The sequence below is a fragment of the Fringilla coelebs genome, assembly GCF_963513975.1.
Source record: "Fringilla coelebs genome assembly, chromosome: 16".
NCBI lineage: Eukaryota > Metazoa > Chordata > Aves > Passeriformes > Fringillidae > Fringilla > Fringilla coelebs.
Genome location: NC_140042.1, coordinates 4124672 through 4148127, shown reverse-complemented (window position 1 = coordinate 4148127; position 23456 = coordinate 4124672). Strand labels below are relative to the sequence as shown.

General features: G+C 43.8%; 1 protein-coding gene across 1 annotated transcript in view; it reads right to left on the bottom strand.

The window, feature by feature from the left end:
- The window catches only part of GNA12 (G protein subunit alpha 12), a 40346-nt gene extending 17883 nt beyond the window's left edge, over window positions 1-22463 (bottom strand). The window contains exons 1-2 of the mRNA XM_084216799.1: window positions 21904-22463; window positions 10259-10474 (exon numbers count right to left, since the gene is read on the bottom strand). Of these exons, the coding sequence (XP_084072925.1) occupies window positions 10259-10474; window positions 21904-22224 (537 nt within the window). The 5' untranslated portion in view covers window positions 22225-22463. The remainder of the gene's footprint in view (window positions 1-10258; window positions 10475-21903) is intronic.
- Between the last annotated feature and the right edge of the window lie 993 nt (window positions 22464-23456).

Sequence of the window (23456 nt, the reverse complement as noted above, 5' to 3'; positions counted from 1 at the left end):
AAACACTGAGCTAACCTTACCCTTCTCCTTTGGGAAGGGCACTCAACAGCTCTGCTCCCTCCACTCGCGTTTGCTTATCAGCTCCTTGGTTTGTAGCACTTTGGAGCACTGAGATATTTCCTGGAACAGCATCACATTCAGATGCATCTTAAGTCATCTGATCTATGAAACCCTTCCCTGTTGCACAGCTACCACTGAAGTCAAGAGTTAAACACTGTTTCTTCCCTTGCTCTGCTCAACTCCGTTTCTTCTTCCACACTCAATACCTGTGAAACAGAGCCTGGATTTGAGCAGTCTGTGACCACTTCAGATACTCCAGTAACTCAGAACACAAACACTGAAAAAACAACTCTTTGAGGTACAGGGATCTTAGTTTGGCATCAGGAAAGGAACCATTGCTTGGGAGAAGAATCAGTGAGATAAAGACGCTGTCATCACTCCTTGGCAAGTACCAGGTTAAGGCAATTTGTGCCCACTTGTGATGCCCATGGCTTGTTCCTTCCCCAGCAGCACACAGTGTCACCCCCTCAGCTGTGCTCACTCCCAGGCTGCATCTGCCCCTTCTCCAAGAGCAGCTTCCAAAAAACCCACCCAGCATGACCAAGAGCTCAGTGCAAAGCAGAACTCCCCAAACCACCACTTCCTATTGCTCACTGGCATCACTGTCCAGAGCTACAGCCCGAGGTAAGCTGAAGCCAAGAGTGGTTTGCATTCAGTGAAACTCTCCATGATTTAAGGCAAGCCAGGCTTGTTTGGGAGACAGCAGGAGCAGGGGGAAAACCAGAAGAAAAGCAGGTTAAAGATATGACAATCTTTTTGAGAAGTCATTGCAAAAAGGTCAGGATTTGGATAGGTTGCAAGGGTACAACATCACCACCTGAGCAGGTTACTGCTGCCTAACCATCCTACCGCCATTTTCCTCTTCAGCTTTCTGTCAGGTCCCATCTTTTCAAGAACAGGGACTCATTAAACATAATTCACTGTCATTGTGGTAAGTAAAGAACAACTTCAAATATCTGCTAAGTATAAAAATACAGAAGATATGCCAATAAGACTCTGTCATAAAAACAGACCTAGTTTTTAATGATTTGTTTATTTCTTCATCTGTTCATGTTACTTGCTCTTGATCCTACATAGCTTACAATAAACTAGGATATTCAGGAAAGCCTGAAAGCACTCAGTACCCATTATCCTATTAAATTCAGTGGCCCCTTTGAAAAATCCAAGCCTTAACCTCTTACTGTTTTTTTCTCAAGGGAACCTTTTAGAACATTTTTAAAGGCACTGAAAACACCCTTGCTTGCTGTCCCAGTTCTAGGTGAAAAGTGCAAGGTTTGGTACCAATAAAAAGCTGAATGGCTACCAAAACCAAGCTGAATCACTACAAAGAACATATAAATGAGGTACAAAAGGCTGACTTGTAAAACTGGAACTTTCTGAAGTGCACTGTCAGCACTGCTGCTCTGAGCAGAGAGAGCCATGTCAGGGAGACAGGCTTAACAAAACCAGTCACCTCTTCTTGGGCAGTGCCTGTTTTTCCCCCCCAATTTCCTGAAACCAACCACAGGGTCAGAAAACTGCTAATACAGCACACAGCAAGCAGCAGGAGCTCTCTCTTTTCCTTCACACAGCTAAGCCAGTACTTGCTGATCTTTAAGTAGTGCATGTAGCTTTCATACACCAAGAACTTTGAACTCCCATATCATGGGAACAAAAATATAAATGTCTCCTTTTCAATTTGTATCTTTGAGACTGAATGGATGAAACCAGTCTGACAAGTGGAGCCCTTCCACTAGAAACAGTATTCTTTGTTTTTAGGCATATTAACATTATCATATATGTCTCTGCATAATGAAGTATTTTTGTAGCAACTCTAAATAAAAGTTTTCCTTGTGCTACCTAGACTTTAACCTATGCAGATGCTCATTACTGAATATGTGAGTTCTCTCCTGCTTCCATCAAATTTCAGAAGGAACTCTTCACTAGACTCCCTCTGTCATTCAAAGGGTGCACCTTTAAATGTGCCTAACCTCTCAGATTTCTGGAATACATTTTCATCACTGGGAATCTCTGAGCTGATAATAGTTGCCAATTTTAAAGTCTCCTGAATGATTGAGGTCCATTAGAAACTTTCTGAGTATGAAATTAAACAGCATAATCAAAGCTAAAGGCTGCTCACTGGGCTGGATTTGTCTCTGCCCAGACCTTTCCTGCACACTAGAAAGGGATAAAGAGATTACTCCAGTGGTTTGTAGCTGCAGTTGGGTACTGGCTCAGACAGCCTGAACTGAAAGTTTCCTTCCTTGTTTCTCACAGCATGTGCCAGCATTTCTTGATGGGAATGCAAAGATTAATTACAGCTGTACTTGCTCTGAACAAATCCTCATATTCAATACAGTCCTGCAAGATTTAGAGTAGCACTAATTAGGGCTTAGAACAACAATTCTGCAAAGACAAACATACAGAGTATTTTTTCTAATTATTTTATGCATAATAAAATTAAAGCTTCTTTCCAGAACCAAGGTGGCATTTATTCTCCAGAGCTGGGAGCCAAAAGGACTTTTCCAGCCTAAGAACATTAAGATTTAGTGTTTCAGTGCTGTGGTTGAAGGGAATACAGCAAACACTTCCATATGCACACAGAAAGGTAAGGATGAGTAAAAAACCTTTTGGGACACCCAGACAGCTCTCTGAGGGGCTCAATTACTAAGAGGTAAAGAAAAAAAAAAAGATATGTACTTAGTAAAATACATATAGGAAAAAAGAAATATTTCAACCAGAAAAATGGCAATCATTAGGCAAGAGGCAAATGCCTGCAATGAATTTTCACCATGGGAGCTGTAAATATGAAGTTGTTTCTCTTACTTATCTTAACCACACCAAAAACACAGTCAGTATGCATTGGCTTCCAAGAACCAGCAGCAAAAAGCTCCTACAGGAAGCCTTACATAGTACCAGACTTTTTAGTCTGCCTTCAAGAATCTGTAAATTAAAGGTAGGTCCACACTAAGTCAGAATTTCAGCCTTTTGGTACCCATAGAGAGCAGAGCATTACTGAAGTGCATTAACTGCACAGACCTTGGAGGTGATTTTGCCCCAAGTTTTTGATCTTTAAATAATGTAAAAATTAAAAAATTGAGTGCTGGGAATTCACTACACAGAATAGAATAGCAGGACAGCCAGTAGCACAGCTCTTTTTATTCAGATCCATCTCAGCTCCCATATGGTAGGCATATCAATTTCTTGTTATCCACTTATTTATTATGTATGATCTGCTCATTACTTTCCAACTTATCCTCCCAATTCCATGCAGGCCACATTTCACCCAGCTGTTGCACTTTGTCATAACCTAAGGTCAGGAGAAATTCATGGCAAGAATCCTTCTATTTTCCCACACAGCATTTAGCCTTGGTTGAGGCTTCAGGTAGGTACAGTCACAATCTGCTCTTCTCCAAGACTTTTCCACTTGCACTGTTTTAAAAAAGTCATAATTCATGACCTTTCTGGTTCTACTTATTTCTCTCCAATAGCAGGAGGTATTTAAGAATGGCTAGTAACTGTTTTACACACACAACATTCTTAAGTTGGTTCTGCCTCAGAGAACAGCACTTGTCACTGAGAAAAGATTTTGGAAGAGCAGATTTTGCAAGAATTCAAAATGATTTGCAGTGATTCCCCAAATGGTTGTGAATCCAGCCTACTTTAAATGCAAGTTCTTCTCACCTCTCGTTCAATGGCACTTAAAGCAAAACTGAGAGTACCAAGTGGAGCATTCCTTGCTGTGGGTGACAGCCAACATCTCCAACTCTGCCTCCTGCTCAGCCTGAATCCCTGACTGTCAAGACAAACTGGCACAACCAAACCCTGCACTGCTCCAGGAGCTCTCTGGTGGCATCAGGCCCATTAACATATCTCATTTAAACATTCATTTTTAGAATATTGCAAATTTAAGACTGAGGATTGAACTTCTGCAGATGCAAATTGGCAAACTCTACAGCCTTAGCCAGTACTCACAGAATTTTGCATGAAGGCTTCAGCTGCATTTTGCTTTGCTATCTCTTCATTTTTAATAAAACCTAAACTATAGCTCACTAACTCCTATAACAAAATACCACTTCTGTTTGAGGGTTCTTACTTGAGATCTTGCTCTGAAAAAAATGTTCCTATTTGGTCACAGAGACAGGATTAGAAGCCAGGGACTCCAGCTGCTAATCCTTCCTGCTGCAGAGCAGCCACCAGGCTTTGCAGTATTACACTTAAACAAGCAATTAACTTCCCCTGCTGTACAAAGATGAGTCAGACTCCATAACCTGACCATAAACTTTGGAGGTCTTGGGATTGGAAACAGAACTAGAACTCAAATCTGGATCTCTGGCACTTAATTGCTGTGACACTGGCTCAAAACCTTGCTCAGATATTTAACTAAGAAAGATCTTCATAACTCTCCCTTCCATGTGAGTCCAGAGCAAGTCAGTGATCTTTTGGTAAAGTCTGCAAGTCAGTGATCTTTTGGGTTAATATGACATCTTGTGTTAGATAAGGCTGCTCTTTCAGAATTCTAACATAACAAAACTAGATTATCACTGACTATTATTGTGTTATACATATAAAACACAGCATTATCATCCTTACTAGCTATGATTCAGACAAACCAATTTACCATCCACAGCCTCACAATTCGCTTCAAAAAGAAAGAAAGAATATTGTTAGATACAGATGCACTTGACTTTCAGCACTAATAGTGTACAAAAAATTAAGGCTCAGCAACAGCAAACATGAGTTTCTGCTTTGTAGCTTTACTGCCAATCCCTTGTTTTGTAAAAAAATTTGTGGGTTAGAGTGGTATGTCCCATCCAGATCTAGAAAAGAAAACAAAAAACCATGTAACTTCCCAGAAATAATTTAGTTTCACAGGAGTTCTGCAAGCTAGGAAATACCCATGCAGAGCTCAAAAGTAATTTGGCAGAGTTGCTGCCTAGTCCCAATTACATGCATTAAATTGTAACAAGATTTCCCAGGCTGGCACTTTGAACAGTGTGGTTATTGCCTTTGTACATCTCACCAGCATTGGTCAAGCCTCAATGGATTTCACTGATGAAATATGAGAATTTCACAGCTCTGAGGAAAAAAAAAAAATCGTCCTTGCAGAATGGGCAACATTCAGAGTCTCTTGTGTAAGCTCATACTCAAACAGTAGTTTGCAAAGAGAAGAGCTCATTTTTGTGTTACAGCCAATTGTATAAGCTGGGCTTGATTTGACACTCGGTATTTCCTCAAGTGCAAAGTGATTTGCAGCAATGCCAGGCACAAGCATCCCTGCATTTCAGGGCTCTGCCATATGTGCTGAGAGAGCAAATTGCCTAGAAACATGCTTTTAGGGCTGCCTCTACTCTGCCATTGCATCTTAAAGAGAAATCATCAGTTGGAAACTTTGTGCTTCAGGATTCAGGAAATCTCTGTTAAAGTGCACTGAAGAATTCTGACAAAATACAGCCCATTGCTGTAGATTTCATTGCATGTGTCACTTCAAAGTCACCTACTTCTTCCTATTATGTCAATTTTCTGCTGCCCCATCTCTCGACTCACAGAATCTCCCAGTGCCTCAGGGGCCGATGTACAGCCCAACTCCTGATTACATCACTGCTGCACTGAGATTCCTGTACAAAAATAAAGACATTCACAGTTTGTCTGCTCTGAATCGAGAATTAGTGTGAATAACTGGTGCCTGCCCTGCACACTGGCCAGAGCACACAGCTGACTGCCTGTGAGGCTCTGAAGCCATCAGCTCCTTGCATGGGGAGAAGGCAGCAACAAAGCTCTCCTACTCCAAGGAGCAGGCTGTTCCCTCTGCAGTGCTCCAGCTCACTGCCTGTCCTGGCAGGCAGAACTTAACCAATTCCAGGGGCTGCTTAAAAGAAAACCAGCAAACCCCATAGTTAATTCTCAGAGGGGTGACCCACATACTATTGCAAATATCCCCCAATTCCCCCTCACTCTCACCCAGAGAATGGTGAATGAATATAAAAGAAAGGGTCTTTAAAACATTTTCCAGAGTCTTCCCACAAGCAAGGCTTCAGAGGCTCTCAGTATTTGAAGTATTAATGGAAGCGTTCCATACAATTCCCTGTGCACACAGCTAAAAATAGCCATGGACACAGTACTAAGGTTTTTGTCTATATTTGCAAGAGCCTTACTTCCCTCTCAGGAACCACAACTTCCCATTAATGCTGACATTTATTTTTTCTTTTAAAAAGAGCTATTAAAACACCAGAAAGTCTTTTAACCCTGCAGGGAACATCAATAATAATATTAATACATCAATAACAGCAATCTCAATTGATATTCTGGTGATGGATCATGAACATATTTTCTATAACAACAATGTCAATTTTGCTGTAAGAACTGATAAAGACACATGATGGCCTTGGCAGATCTGCTCATCACTATCCATCTGTTCTGCTCGTGACAAAAATATAATTTTTTTCCCCTGACAAGCCTTATTTTTCCCATCTTTACCCACAACAACATCAAGCATGCCAAGCTGCAAGGAGTCAAGAGTATCTAACCTTGTGTCAGACTTTTTGCTCTGGGCACATTAAAGAGAAGTGAATGGCTTCTCACATTCTCACAGTAAAGACCTGAGAGGATGGAAAAAAACAATAAAAACCACAAACCAAAACAGAAACCACATGACCAAAGCAATTCCTATCTTGGCCTTGGTCTCCATGCTTTATAGCTTAAAAGGAAATGGCCCCAGTGGGTGAAAAAGAGCCTGCAGATACAAGCACCCAAACTCCCAAATACACCCAAGCAGCTGCCATTAGGCTCAAACTGCAGAAGCTCCCAGCCCTGCACCCAAATCCTGCAGGAAACCCCACTGCCTGCTCTCCAGGAACATTCCCTGTGGGATTTGTCTCCTCCTGCTGGGACTGGGGGATTTGCAGCCCCTTGCCCAAACTATCACAGGCACCCTCCAAGGAACAAACATCCCAGGACATTTGGGGACTCGTGACCAATGTATTCCTCTCTAGCACACAGACAGAAAATGGGTGGGGGGATAATGAGGGCAGGGGAGAAGGGAGAAGAATCCCATTCTGATTACAAAGGAATTCCTATTCCAGTAGTTAAAAAACGAGGACAGACGTGACAATGGAAGCAAACATACAATGGAGCTTTTGTCCCCAAACTACTTGGCTCCCATACAAGGAACAGAGGAACTTGGGTTGGTGGGGACTGGCTGGGGTAGGGGAAGAGAGAGAGGCTGATGTTTGCAAAAAGAAAGCAAAATTGGTTCGTCTGCTTTAAGAAAGGCTGGGAAGACAAAAGCAAAAAAAAAAAAAAAAAGCAGCCTGCTATTGTAGAATCCACCCACTCACTTCTGAAATGCTCAAAGACCCAGACAGGGATTTACAACCAGCACTTGTAGGCACTGAGTATGAAGCAGAAAACACTCAAATGCCCAGAGGCAGCTTCTGTGGTGCCAGAGAAGCAGCTTTTAGATTGCACAGGGTTATGGTCAGAGCTGTTTTCTTTCAACAAGTTTGTTACTGCTGAGTCAGTCACTGAGCTGGGCATTGCAGACCATAGGAAGGCACCTGCACACTGCAATTTTCAGCTCCAGTCAACCAACCAACCAACCAGTTTTACTTTTTAACAGTCCCACAGCTTCCTGGAGAAACAGAGCATTCATGAGCACACCAATAATCCTACAGCTCTGAAGCCAAAATAACAACAATGATTTTAAAAAAAGCTGGAGTTCAGGTGACTGCAAGACGAGGGTGAAGAAAATGCCAGTACTGAGTGGGGTTGTTTTTTCAAACAGTGTCAAGGCACATTCAGAAAGATCACAGTAATGTAAAGCTGCAAAGTTTTGGTGATGATTTAAGAACTATTTTAAAGATAATAAATTCAGTTTAAACCAAGCATATTCCATTTAATAGCTCGCTTATATTGGGGAAGAAAGAGAGTGCTGATGCAGAGGTTTTCTTTAGCCTGAGTTAAAATCAGTTCAGAAAAGATTTATTTTCTCAGAGTCCACTATATCTGGCTTCTATTTATTTACACAAGTCTATATCCAGCAAGGGTTTAAACTAAATGAAGGTAGGGTTTATACATATCATATGCAATTACAAATTAGGCATCTCCTTAAACCACCTATTTCTTGAAAACATTATGCAGTTTTAAATTTTTTTAAAGGAATTGTACAGTTGCTTATTCCCATATATTGAGGGAATCAGACTTCTGCTGAACTTAGAAGCAAGATATGGAAACTAATTCAAAATATTAAGGTGTTAATAATTAGTCTAATCCAGAAGCAGCATTTAAAAACCTTTTATGCAGCCAAGTGCTTTTTTTTTTAGTTACAAGTGAGGCATTTTCTGATCCCCTGGTGATGCAGCCTGCACAATAAAATAACAGCACCCAGATTTTCATGCTGTCAGTGCCACAGGTGCAGGACTGGAATGCAGTTACAGAGTTTCTGTGACACAGGTGGCTGCAGTATTGACAGGGTAACAGCCCTGGTGCCTGCAGCAGTTCCAGGTGCCCCAGTGACATCACCCAGGTGACACCAGTGGCATCCAGAAGGATGCACCTTGGAACTGCAGCACTATGTTGAAGACAAGAGCCTATCAAATGATCCCTTGCATGCCTCTCTGCTTTGTTTCTGTGGGGCTTTTTTATTTTTTTGGTATTTCCTGTTTAATCCTCTAAGCCAGGGAATAGAGAGGTAGGCCTGCTACTTTTGGAACAAAATTTATTCAACAAATGGGACTTTTCCCCCCCCAGTTTGATACTACTTTATTGCTAACCAGCACAGGAATGAACCTCCCACATGATCCCCATCTGAATTGCCCTCTACAAACAAAATCCATGCTTGACCATAGCATTTCCCAGGGAAAAAAACAAACAATCTTAGCAGGCTGCTGATGCAACTACTGCTTACTGTACTGGATTCTCTTAGCAGTTGTTTCATGGCAAATTCAAGTTTCCTGTGGCACGAACCATCTTTTTATTCTACATTGCTTAGAACAGCAAAGCCTGTGTCTACAGATGCTAGGAATAATAGAACAATTAATCCATCCTCTCTCCCCCTGCACATCCTTCCCCCCACCCCCAGTGCTGTAACATGGAAATTGTTTCATTTTTAGCCTAAGGAAGTGAGGTTTATCCCATCATCCTGTGACAGCTTTACTTCATTTCATTTATTCTTTACCTCTTTGGCAGTCTCATGATACTTCAGAGACAGATTTCAAAGATATGCAACAACAAGACTCAAACAGGCATCTTATTAGTGGAGACAGATGAGTAGCTAAGGGCTGCAGCATGAGTTTAACTACAGTACCAGACACCAGAGAACCCACACAGAGAGGCAGCATGAGGGAACAATCAGAATTTCACTATCCAATTTCTCTAGTTCTCCTTCTCCTTCAGCTGTATCGACTTACTTTGCAAAAGAATCTACAGGAGACTATACAAAGTGTCTGTTTCTGTCCTTTAACCCCTCTAATTAAATCATGATAACATAGCAGTCGTGGTACCAGGTTGTCTGGATCAGTACCTTGCTCCACACAACAGGGAAGAAAAAGAGAAGGAAAAAAAAATCCTCTCCATCTTGTACATATGAAGAAAAAGGAGTGGATTATGAACAGCTGTCAGAAACATATCCCATACCAGAAGTGCAGCTATTTTGGCACAAGAGCATGAAGACCTAACAACAAGAAAGCAGGGAAGAGAGCACATTTTTATGCTCACTGTCATCTTTCAGTTGCTTATCCAAGTTTCACTTGCAGACGTCAGGATGAAAAGAAACAGTCAGGGAGCAGCAGCCTGAATGGGTGTTGCATTCACTTCAAAAGAGCTGCATGCAGGAAGAGTTTGCCAGTATCAATATAGTGCAAGCTGGCAGGACTGGAAAGTTACAAATTAAGTGTGCCTTCATCAGTGACCTACTATGAACAGACCTACTGAGCTGCTAAAATATTTTTAGTTCAACCAATTCCTGCCTTTTTTGGTTCCTCTTGCTCTTCCAGTTTATCCAGTCATGTGCACTTTTCCACTCCCTCTTACTGCCATGTAGTTTTTCAAGTTTGGCTCCAATTACCACTTGTTTCTGCTGCGGAAGTGCTCAGATTTACAGCACTCCTACAAACAGCTAACAGGGTGGCTCCATCTTGCACGTAGCAAGCTGTGTTTGAGCTGAAGAGAGATTTATAGTGCAGCACTTCTCTCCTCCCAGCGAGGAGCTGGATGTACTCACCAGCTGGTACTCGCTGCGGCGGCTGAAGGCTTCCTTGATTCCTGAATCCCTCCAGAGAGCACCCAGGGCAGGGACGTAGAGCTGGAAGGTGGCAGGCTCGATGGGCATCCCAGCTTTGTTCTCAAAGGCCATCAGGAACATTCCATGCTTCTCATTCTCTGTGTACTGCCAAGGGATCCCCAGCTTGTCCCGTGCATCGACCAGAACCCTGCAGCCCTAAGGAATGATTCAGAGAAGGAAGTCGGTGAATAAAGATTAAAGTGTAAAAGAACAAGGACTTGAAGATTATTTTTTTGACACTGTTCTGGTGAGACTGAACTCAGGAGAGAATCAAAAACTTTGTTTATTGCAACATCTCCAACAGAAGTAAGATAGAGCCTGCTTCTGTAAGCAATTTAGCCACAAAATATTTCCCCAGGTGGAAAAAGTATTAGCGGCAACAGCTAATGGCAACAAGCAGTGCTACCAACAGATAATGAAAGTAAACATCAGTGAGAGCATGAAAAGCGTCTGGGAATTAAGAAAAGTGTCTGGGAACTAATGTGTGATCATCATAGCTGTAGTTTTAAAAGCAACACCAGGCCCGAAACCATATTCTTCCATCTTGTTCTTTGCATTTGGGTTTCTGACACCAAAAAGGACATCCCAGCTTTCTCAAGCATTGGGGAGGTCAGAAGAGCATTACAGGACTGAAGACATTCCAAGCAGAGATTCCAAGCTACCAGGCCCAGCAAAGCAGTTCCAGTTTTCCCTGAGAATCAGCTTATTTTTTGAACTTGCCACACATTGCTAAGCAAGGTATGACAGCTAGGTTTTGTTACTCTAATACTGGAAAAGAAATCTAGAAGTAAAGCAATCTAATTCTCAAATTCAATTCAGGATTACTAAGCTGGTTCTTTTCACATTTTTCAGTTTTTATGGAAACCTAATTTCATATTCATGGCAGCAAACCAACCACATGAGGTTAAAGAAGTTTGATACTTCAGTCTTGACTCTAATTTCACCTGCAGTAAATAGCTTCCAATGGCCAATATTTATTTCTCAATAGTGAACCCCATTTTAGTAGTGGACAGATCTTCTAATGGTGACTCAGCATCCCAAGTACCACTGAATTCACAAGTAAAATCTCTGGGTTATACTGGATTACTTTCCTCATTATGTTGATCTTTGGTTCTAGAGATATAAAAATAAATAAAATAAAAAAATCTCCAAAAGTGAAGTTCTGTTTCCATAGCTACTCACAAGAGCCTCCACATCACTGGACTGATCTCTTTTGTTGCACACTTTAAGGTCTCAAAACTGCATGTATGTCTATTAACACTTGAACCTTTCTACTCTCCAGTCCTTTAGCAGCACCACACAACAACAACAGCAATTTCCCAACAGCAACCAAGATTAGAGAGGGAAGTGAGAAACAACTTAGTGGAGTGTCACAGAAAAGGAAAAGTGAAGTGTCGTGGTTGTCACTAGCCAGCAGTGCTCCTGAAGAGCAGCTTCCCAAAAATGTAATATTTATAATTCACTACTGATTGTTACTTCTTCTCATAGAGAATGTATCTCCACAATACCATGAAAAGACTAAAATCAAATATATTTACCAACTGATGCTTTAAATTCCAGACATAGCTATTTAGTAACTGTCATACAGACTAAAAGCCAATTCTCATGCCCAGTTGCAGAGTTTATCCCTTTATTAACAGAAGTCTTTCAATGGTTATTTGAAGGGCACTAGCAAACAGAAGCATGAAAAACCCACTTATAAGGCTCTGTCACTGAATTGCAGATGCCTCCATGACGTCTCACAGCTTCACACACTTTTGCAAACCATTCCTGGCACACACTCCCATCTTGGCTGCAACTGGAAGGCAGGGTCAGCTCCCCACTATGCCCAGGTAAGAACTTGGGAGATTTTTCCAGAGGACTGTGGTGACTGAGACCAGCAGGACATGGTTATTTCTAGGTGTCCATGCCAGGTTTGCCTCTGCTCAGTGAGTGTTGTCTGTGAAATGGTTAATCAGCACTGTGTGTGGGACAGTGATCACCATCTCCCCAAGGGCCACCATGTCCCCAGCCACTCCCATCCCCCGTGGGTCACCCTGTCCCCAGCACAGAGCTCCAGCCCACGCAGCTCTGACATTTCTCCTGCCTGGGCCCTGCAGGATCTCCCCTGGCTCCAGCTCTGGGGCTGGTTTAACCCTTCTCCACCTCGCAGCCACTGCACGGCATCTCAAAGGAATGGCTGCAGGTCTGCACAGTTCCTGTTTGGAATAAAAGTGTGCATTTCCCCACACTGCTGTTCTGACTTTCCCTGCTCCTGCTGGAGACACGGAGGTTCTCAAGAGGTTGTTTGTTGTTAGGGAAAGTTTCATTATTTGTGTGGAGAAAACCACAGAACAGTTTCAATCAAGGGCATACAGATTGCTCCAGTCCTGGACTAGTCACTTATCTGTTGGCTGCTGCTTGCTGGAAATGCAGGTCTGACCCTCCCTGAGGAAAAAAAAGGAACTAAAGTTAGGTCCCACAGACCCTGTGGGAGTGGATGAACCACTGTAAGGTCAGCCATGGGGAGCACATGGCACCAGCATTGCTCTGACTGTTCCAGAGACAGATGTTGCCCCCAAGTCACATGTAGAGCCCAAACTGGGACAAAGTGATTCAGTATGGGACACCAGCATCAGCACTGACAAACAGACAGACACTGCATGAAGGAAATGAAAACAGGATAGAGACTAGCAGGAATACTGTCCTATGCACACCCACAGCACCTCTCTCTGCTTCAACATGTGTCTCTGAAACACATCAGCAATGAAAGCTTCACATAATGAGCAAAATAATCAATGTTTCTTCCACTCAACTCTTAGCAGTTAAAAGTGTGACTCAGCAAAATCCCCAGTTAAATGAATCTAAACTTAACATTTCTTCATCTCCACAAAACAGTTCCATAAATGCTATAAACAGATGTCAGAAAGATGAGGAGAAACAGAGAAATCACTAAATTTAGATCCTTGTACTCCTTTTCTCACATCTCAGACTGACTGGTAACACTGTATTTTGCAAGCTCACCGAGCATTTGATAATCCCTGCCTCATTAATCTGTAGAGCAAGTCACCATAGGAAAGGTTTCCACTTACTGGAAATACAAGAAAGACACCTTTCCTACTCCTTTCCCAACAGTTTTTCTGATTTTCTGTGACTGTAGAAAATGTCAATTCACTCTTTCATTCACAAGGCTGAACACCATCAATTATGATTCTGTTTTCGAATTTGGACTACAGAAAAAAAATGAAGCAACAAGTTTAGATAGGAAGCAAACTTCTGAACATATCAACTGATTTAAAGCTTTTGTGCTGCAGTTAAAGCAGGACCCAGAATAAGCATAGATGGAAAGAAATAAAAGTCACAGATAAGGATAGTGTCAGGCATTAAAAAACAGAAAACCAGTAGCATAATGGAAGCACCAGCTAGGGAGGAAAAAATAGGAAATTCTCTGTTCCATTCCTTTCTTAATAATTTTTAATATATTCAAGTCACTGCATAAAAACCTGGCATACACAAAACCTGAATGGAATCAGGGTAGAAGAAAAAAAAGATGTAACAAGAGTGTGATGAAATCTACCTCATGAAGCAGCATATTTTATACAGGAGAAAATGCTAAGTGTAGAAATCCATAGATTTGAAAAGACAGCTAAGGCATAACACACAAGAAATCTAAAGAAATTACAAACCACTTGCAGAAAGGGACTAGACAAAGACTATTTTTCTCCTTCCCCTTGCTAGACAAATATGAGTTATCAAACAGCTCAAACTCAAAACCTACACACCCCCAGCCAGCCAAATGCATTTACACAGGATGTAGGCCAAAAGCATAAATGGACTCCAAAAGCCATGAAGAAGAATAGATGGAAGCAAAGTCCAGAGAGGACTATTCGATTACATTCCAGATGCAAATCCTGGCTCAGGGAGTTTCCTAAACCAAAGGCTGCCAATATCTGGAAGAGCACACCAAAGGATCACATTGCCTTGTGCTCGTACCCCATTTTGGTTGTGGGTTGTTTTTTCATGTCACAGACAAAGGCTGAGCTCCTCAGCCTGACACAGCACAGCTGTTTGGAGCACGTTTGCTACTCACCAGCAGGAAGGTTTTATGAGCATTTACACAAATGCTCATTACTAAGACTGGCTCAAATACAGTTTTTCTCCTTTATTTTTGAAAGCATTCTAGCTTTGAAAAAAAACCCCCAGGTTTTCTTGTATTTTTAAATAATAACTAAATGAATTTGTGGGAATTATTAGAAAAGTTATAATGAGCTAATGTCACTTGAAGCCAGATATGTTTGCAGTGTTTAAAGGGCAGCATGATTTAAGCACATCTTACATCTGTAGTTACACTGCTACAAAAAACACAACACTCACTTTTTAAATTATTCATATGCTCCAGTACTTGAAGGATTCATTATCCCTAAAACCTCACACCCTTCACCAGATGGACCAACTCAGAGGCCAAGTGAACACCCCTCAGTTAAGCACCAAATGTAAAATTGGCACAACAAGTTTGGGGAGCACTTGCTCAAAGGCAAGGCCAGGTTCTTCCATGCACACACCAGCAGTCAAGTGATCAAAACACTTGATTCAGAGTCTAGAGAAAACCTGCAAGTATAGAGTTTGTATACAAATAGAAGAGTCTCCTACAGTGCATTTTCCCAAATAATTTTAGAGAACTACTACTGGGTAAGAGAGCCCAGACAACAGAGTAACTGTTACACATGAGACACTACGGCAGTTACTGTTTACACTTTTACCATTAATACAATGCTCAACCTCCAGCAATGCCCGCAATCTCTGGTATCTACATATCAGTTATGGACCTTACTGTCCTGAGAGAAGTGCTGAGCACTCCCTGGGGACTCCAGGTCACAGCTAACAGGCACTGCTGCCTTCTCCTGCGGCTGCAAACCAGCAGCAACACCGCAGGCACAGGCAGATTCCAGCCTGTTTCCTACTGCGTGTTTTTCCTCTCTGCTGTTGACAAGGAACTGGCAGAAGTCTGGGGATCTCATCTCACAGAGACCAATCTATATCAGAGCTACTGCCAACAGGATTGCTCCCACCTCAGCCTACAGATATTCTTTGGAGCCAGAGGAACAATACAAGGTGATGAGGAACACAGGTCCAGCTGCACAGTTTTTAAAAATAAAGTTGTCAGTGTTAGCAAATATAATCATATGCACTGTTTGTAAATTGCTGTCTGAGCACTGCAGAGGTGACCTACTACAAACAGAGTGACAGCAAGACAATCAGATTTTTACAGCACACTATCATAAAAGCATTAACAGAGTTTCTCTTTGATCTATGTCCTTGAAGCATTATGGCCAAGCAGCAGTAGAGAGCCCAATGTCACTGAGGATAAGCTTTCACATTACAGAACAGCCCAAAAATGAGGTACCATCAAAAGGGGCATCTTTCCTGGCTGTGGAGTTCTACTCTCTTCTGTTTGATAGGCTTGTCATTTGCCTGAGCCCACAATCCAGCGAGCAAACATCACCAAGAACCTGGTTATTCACGTAAAAAGTGATTTCCACCGGATACATTAGTTTGCTGTGAGGCGAGAAACACACAAGGGTTGGGGTGGGAGCAGCACCAGTTGGCCCAGTTAGACAACAAAAAGGCTCCCCAGTTCTGCATGTCCTTCCACCACTCACATATTCCAGTACCACCCAGGTGAGAGCAGAGTAAACAGCAGAGATGACCTACCTTCCAGGCCAGCACACAAATAAAAAATGGCAACAAAGGGGAAGTGTCATTTACCTAGTCCACAGGAACACAAATATTAAAAAACATTTGGATTAGCCACCGAGTCTCTGGATTGGGAGCAGCAGTGATGTCTGCTTGTCTGGAAACTCTGAAAAGAGTCCTTGTCTTTGAGTGAACCCAGCGAAATGACGATAAATGCAGCAGAAGGAAAATACTCACTGCAAACTTTACTTGTAACTCAGCACAGGCTAGAGAGATGATGACCTCAGAGATGACGTTCAGGACCTCACAAAAAGTTCTCAGTTAATGCTTTCAGACTTGCATTAGCAGCTTTCTCCTTGCCCTGAGACCATCCCACCAATATCAGCTCACAGTTCATGCTTTCAATGCAGGAGAGAGCATCTGCAGCTCCAGAGGTATCCCTGCCAGGCTGCCCTCATGGATTCAGCACCCAGCACATGTGCTCAGACAGGGCTTTCAATGCCAGGCTGGACCAGCTCCTGACCTTCACCAGGCTGAAAAATCCCAGGCAAGGGGTGGAAACTCATTTGGAAAATCTGCAGCCTCCAATTCCTTTTAGCTTTTTCCTTGTTGGAATTTGCATTGAATTTACTTTTGCAGACAATGTAAACTAGAGCTTGCTCCGAAGTTTTCCTGTAAACACTTTTTACAGGACAATTTGCTAAATTTTTTTTGCCAATACCGTTTCCAAGCTAATTATAAAACTACATGAATAGTTAACCAAGTGAATAAGTTGGGAGTAAGCTCCCAAATTTAGTCACTTCAGTGACTAAACTTTTGTCTGGAAGACATCAAAGTATGTGCCTGCAGTCTCCAGGGACTAAGTCATGTTCTGCAATACTAATGACTACATCACAAGAGCATTGTGAGCTCCATTTTGGAACTACTATGAATATTTATCATTTACTACTGACCATTACTCCTCTTCCAGTGTCTGCCACGATGAAGAGAGATTGCTGTCTCCCAGCCAAACCAAGAGACAACCCAAATGCAAAGGGACCACCAGAGCTGATGGGATTTACAATTAAGACATAAAAAATACACCATCTGGAAGTTAGTAAGAGATTCATTGATGAAATGAACCTGGAGCAACAAGATCAGCAAGATTCATCAGGGTTTTTTGCCTTTTCTACATAAACTAGTGAATATTATTTTTCTTAAAAAAAAAAGCTCAGAGTAAAGATAATCAGAATTAAAAGACTGTTCTAGTACAGAACTTTAGCACTTCTATATTGAATTTCAAGATTCTAATTAACCACAGTTCCTATACTCTCCTCATCACTCCTCTGAAAAGAAGCTGTTCCAGCAGAAAGGAGATTGACACTGTCTTGAGACCAACAACTCCAACAGCTTGATCCCAGCTCTGAAGCAACAGATGGAGTGTGACCATCATCACCTCCTAATGGGTTTCCAAACTCATTTGCATGCAAACCCAGGGAAGTGTGGAGTCAAGACAATTGAAAGAGTAACTGGGGTTTGCCTGCTGTACTTCCCCTGAGTCTGTAGGCCACTGAAAGAAACTTGCTTACATTATAAATGAGTAGCAACCTGGTCACTTGCAAGTGTAGCTCCTAAACAAACTGAGGAGCTGCACACACCAGAGTTTCTATCTGTACCTCGCTGCAACTTCAAAGTTGTAAAAGAGTTTCCTTGGTTTGTTTGTTGATGACAGGAGGTACAACCAACTTACTTCAGCCACCATAAATACAATTTAGGTACATTCAAGGTACACAGAGTCCCAGCAACAGTGCAGGTTTAGTATTAATTGCAGAAGTCTGAAGTTCTTAAAGCTGCCTTCAGCACAAGCCACTTATTTTGCTTAACTGCCACTCATATTCCTGCTATCAAGGAGAAATGCTCTCAGGTATCCCCTCGTGTATTGCAGCTGCACTCAAAAGTCCCAAAGGATTGTTCCTCAAAGATTTTACATGTTCAGAATCTTTCCTTGTTTTTTCCCCACTCAAAGCTCACAAATGATCACACAAAATTTCCTGTGTAGTCCTTCCCTCTGCAATTTCAGGCTTTTCAATTCCTTAGTCAATCATTACACTTCAGGCCACAAACAAAAAGAAAACACTCATGGATGTACTGAAATCTTGAGCTGGTATTTCCATTCTCAACAGGAAAACTAACATTACCAAAAGAGCTCAACAGATTATACTTCAGGCTTCTAAAAGCTGAATTTTTTCTCACTTCAGATCAAAATCTCCTAAACAAGCTGGTGCAAGTACCACTCTGGTGCTTGTAGATTGCTGTAATTATTTTCTTATGCAACTAAACTGGGTTTTTTTAAGCAGCATGATATTCACATACTTCAAACAAAAAAACATTTAGACAAGGAACATCAGAGTTGCGACCCGTTGAGTGTCTGAGCTCTTCAATTTTTATCAAAGGAAGCAAATAGAGTAGCAAGGCCAACCCATCTGTTTTGGATGGAAGGCATCAGAAAATTCCTGTAGCTACAGTTGAAAAGCATCAAAATACTCTGTAATGCCACCACACATTGCTTAGATTTGAAACTCAAGGTACGTGACAGTTTTCCAACATAGCCAGGAGTCACCTTAAAATTCAGGCCTCGGCAGCCAGACAGCCCCGTCCTGTGCACTTTCCTTTTCCAGGTGGGTGTGCTGAAGTCCTGAAGCCTGTGTACTCATACCAGAACATTAACACTACTGCTTTTCACTTCAATCATCAAAAAGTTCCAAAAAGTTACTTTGAAACTTAGCCTCGATTAACAAGCAAAACCCGAGTTAACCGATGACTATTTACCTTAAACCAAAGCAAAACTCCTGTATTTGAATACCATCCCACAAATGCCAGAAAAAGCTAGCAAGGCCCTGAACCATCACCTGTACTAAATGGAAAAGCAAATTCTGTATCATAGGTTTATTTTGCTTCAGCATTTTGTTTCTGACTAGGGTTTCCCCAAAATGGGAGATGAGAACCAGAGAGAACAGGGTAAGCAAAGAATTCAGCATTAAGAAGGTATCAGAAAGGCAAGAAGGTGAAAACTCAAAAATAAAGTGGAAGCTGACACTAAAGTCAATTCATACTTAGCACTGTTATTTTCAGAGAGGTTTCACATTGTGTTCTCTGAAGCAGTTTCTTCATTCTCCATAAGCTGTACAGTTGCCTAAACACCACTGCAATAAGCATTTCAGAAATATCCAGCACTGTTACAAGAGTAGGAATGCTCCTCCTTCAGAGAGGAGTTTAGTCATGGCTGGAAAATGAAAATTGACCATTTAATCCTAGAGATTTACACTGCATTTCTAACTCAGATCTCAGTGTTGCAGAAGCTTAGGAGGACCATTGTCTGACCGTGCTGAGGACTGTGTGGAAAAACGGGCTAAGGTTGCTGCAGCTGTACTTGACAATGTCACACAGATTTAGATGCTATTTGATAGGATCATTTCCACTTCACATTGTCCACATATAGTACTAAAAATTCATCTGAGATCTTTTATTGCCAGTTAAACACATGGGGATCTTGGCTTCATTAAGTCTTAGCCAGTGATCATTGAACTTCCTGAAAAAGTGAAAAGGACCTGTAGTCTAAACACTGTTACAGAAAGAGCAGCAATCACGTGCACCTGACAATTTACACTGTCAAAGAAGCTAAATAAGTTTACTTGAAACACTGGATGTTTATCCATTTTTAATGCAAGAGAGTATTACACAATTACCCTAAAATAAAAGCACTGACAGACAATCACTCTGTTTTGAAAGCCATTATTCTGTCCTGATATTTGATTTCTTCCTGATGATTATGGCAGAATATCAAGGTGTTATCAGGTTTCTCTCTGATGAGCAAAAATGCAAACACAAGATGCTTTCCCACCAGAAAATTCTTCTAGCTCTCTTGTTTGCTCTTCCTCCTTCTGCCTACTTTTTCCAGAGTGACTATTCCCAAGCCATTCCCCAAAAACATATGGGGGAGTATAAATTGTATTATTGTATACAAGAGCCACTTGTGTTATCTGGAGAAGCAAGGGAAGGAAGAGTATGACATGTACCCAAAGGAGTACCCCACCTAACCTTAACACTCCCAAATCACCACCTGCAAGGCCAAAAGGGCAATCAATCTGCTAAACCGTATTAACCCACTTTAAAGCTACTTCCAAATTTTATTTTCAGGATCAGAAGAGTTTAAAAGTTTCAACTGACATAGTCCAAGAAGTGCTGTTAACTATCAGAACACCTGACTGCTATCTTGAGGACCAGGATTCTACTTTGAATTCTGCAAATCTGCCCAGAGCCATCCAGCAAACAAGTGTTTCGAGTGTGTGACTCTGCCTCCCCTACTACAAATAGGAGACACTTCTTTCCAAAGCACACCAAGTTCTACTGCTGAAAGCTCTACACCTTCTGCATACATAAAATATTACCTCATTTTACCATAACTGCTACTGCTTAGACAACTTAAAGAGGAAGGAGTCTCAGATTTTTCCATTTTCACAAACTGCTTCCCTAAAAGCTTCTTAGCAGCAGCAAAAAAATAAATCACTGGCAGGACCACAATAAGCATGAAGACCTAGAATAAGACTCCTCATTTCTAGGCATATAGATTTAAAAAATCATAACACTCTCTTTGCTTACATAACTACAATCAGAGAGAACCTTCTGAATTTCAACTTTCTTGCAGTTAATGGGCTCCAGCCTGAAAATGGACAAAAAAAAGGAAAAGAAAATTAGACAACAATTTTCCTGCTCATTAACAGAAGTGAAAGCCCTTTATGGAATAGCAGCATTCTTAAAAACAAGAGTCATTGTATGCATGCACTTATTAAGTGCACATAAAGCTTCTATTTAAACACAAATCTGGAAACTCAAAAGTAACTCGTTATCTTTAACTTGCACAGTTCCCTTTCCTTTAACGTTCTATGAAATCTCACAAAGCCTCACAAATCCATGCCCACAAAAGAATGGTGACGGTCCTACAGAAAAATATAGGCAGGAAAGCAGTATTTCTTTTAGGGAAAGATTATGAAGATGAAGAGAGAAACACTCCTGAGTGAACTTTTTATGTATCTTCTAAAATGTGGTCACTTCTATCTGCACAGGGCATCAAGGCTTGCATCCCTGAAAGAAACAGTATTTATCAAGGTTGGTTTTCCCTAGTTAGGGAAATACTGGTCTGTAGACCAAAGGCTCTGCCAGCAGCTTTTACAGTCTCCAGTCAATAGAGAAACACGCCAGCACTATAAAACCTGCACACACACTGAAAGAAAACTTTCCTGCACAGGCACCAAACCAGAGTTATTTCCATTTCAGCTCCAGGCTTGGGAACACCCCACACTGCCCAACTCTGCGGGCCTACACTCCCGCATTTCTAAAGATGCACCAAGCAACAACCACTCGCAGCCATAACATCTGTACGAGGAGCCCTTTCTTGTCCCATCTCGAGAAGCACAGGCTGGGATACTTTGCAAAAGCAGAGAAATTCCTCCTCATTTCTTCAAACCTTGAAGTTTCTCCAATTCCGACTTCGAGGATGCTCTCATAATGTTTTTTCCAGAAGGCAGGCCACACCTATATCCTCTTTCCTCTGCGTTTCCATAAAGCTTTTCTCAATCCCCTTTGCAGGGAAATTTCCTTTGAGCCTTTTTCACGGAAGCCTTCAGCCGGGAAACGCAGGAACCCACCCACACTCCCCGGGCCCCCGCAGCCCAGAGGTGCCCGCCCTCCCAAACACCTGCACCGAGCCCCTTCCCGGGAGCACCGGGAGCCGCGGCGGGGCAGGCGGGGGGCGCAGCCGCCGCCCCGGCCGAGCGCTCACATCCTTTCCCGACGGCGACTCCGGGCACGGCCCGAGCTCCCGGCGCTGCGGGATGTGCCGGCCTCCAACCCCCCTCCCCTCCGCCGCCCCTCACCTTGAGGATGTTCTCGTAGATGGTGGCGCGGAACTCCAGCAGCGCCTTCTGGTCGAACTCGCGGCCGTGGATGATCCGCATCTGCTTGAGGAAGGTGGACTTGCCGCTCTCGCCGGCGCCCAGCAGCAGGATCTTGACGAGGCGGCGCACGGCGCGCCGCTCCCGGGCCAGCATCGCGTCGATCTCCCGGCTGCGCCGCCGCGCCTCCCGCTCGGCATCGCGGCTCCGCTCCTTGCCGTCCCTCCGCGGCTGCTCCCCGGCGCGGCCCGCGGCCTCGGCCGGCAGCAGGCAGCGGCTCAGGGTGCGCACCACGCCGGACATGGCGGCGGCGGCCCGGCCGGAGCGCTCACAACGCCGCCGCCGAGACCCCGAGCTCCGCCAGCATCGGGCGGAGGCCGCCGAGACGCTGCGACCGGGAGGAGGAGCAGCCACAGCCGGGGGCTACGGGCCGGGACCGCCCATTCCTCGCTCCGGCTCGGCGGAGGGAGGGAGCGGCCGGCCGGGGGAGGGGTACGGGCGGCGGGGCGCGGCCCGCAGACTCTGCCCGGGGAGGGGGCGCGGCCGCTCCGAGGGGGCTGCGCGGGGCCGGGGGCGGCGGGAGGCGCCCGGAGCCCTCGGCGCGGGGTCGCGGCGGTGCCGCGGCGGGCGGGGGGACACGCGGCCCCGGCCCCTCGCCCTGAGCGCCGCCGCCCGCGCGGGGAGGAGCCCGCGTCGCCCTCATTGGGCAGCAGCGCTGTCGCTCAACGGATCCGTTCTCCAATTGGGTGAATCGGCATGCGGGAGGGACCAAGGGGGCGACGATGCTCAGGGCAAGGCAGAGCGGGCCGTGCCGGGAGGGGGCGGGGACGGGAGCGCGAGCACCAATCAGCAGAAAGAGGGCGTGGCCTCGCTGCCGGGGCGGGGCCTGATGGCTTAACGGGAAGGCGGGCGCACCGCCCGTGGCGTGACGTCACGCCAACAACACGGGCACTGCGTGACGTCACGGCACGTCCGGGATGACGTCAGGTGGAGCAGCTGGGCGGGCCCTTGGCGTCCCGAGCCGGCGTTACCGGGGCGCTGTGTTTAACGTGTGGGTCAGAACCCAGTGGGGTTTGTTCTCACCATGCGCTGAGTTAGAAACGTGTCATCGCTGACGTCATCAGGGAGCACACGTCCAGAGCACTGCAGCATCCGCAGATCTTTGCTCAGCCAGATTAAACCACGCGGGGATTTGTCTCCCCAGCCCCGGCTGGCCTCTCTGACCCCAAACCCCGCGCCAGGCTGAGCCCGCTGCCCTGCGGGGGTAACTCCTCACTAACACTGCGGCAATCCAGGGCCGTGCTGGTGCCGAGGTGCGGATTAAAGTATCAAAGCACACGTTGGAAAGAAAATCCCCCTCGGTCTCGTGATTAGGTACTGGAGGGAAAAAACCATTTTGGGAAGCAGCTGGTGTGTGATCACCGAGCAGTGGCTGGGATCCCAGACCTTCTGGCTGCAGGATGAAATCAGAAAAGACAGGCACATGTCCTCAGTTCTATGAGATTATTTGTCCTTTCTGCATTACTTCTGTCTGT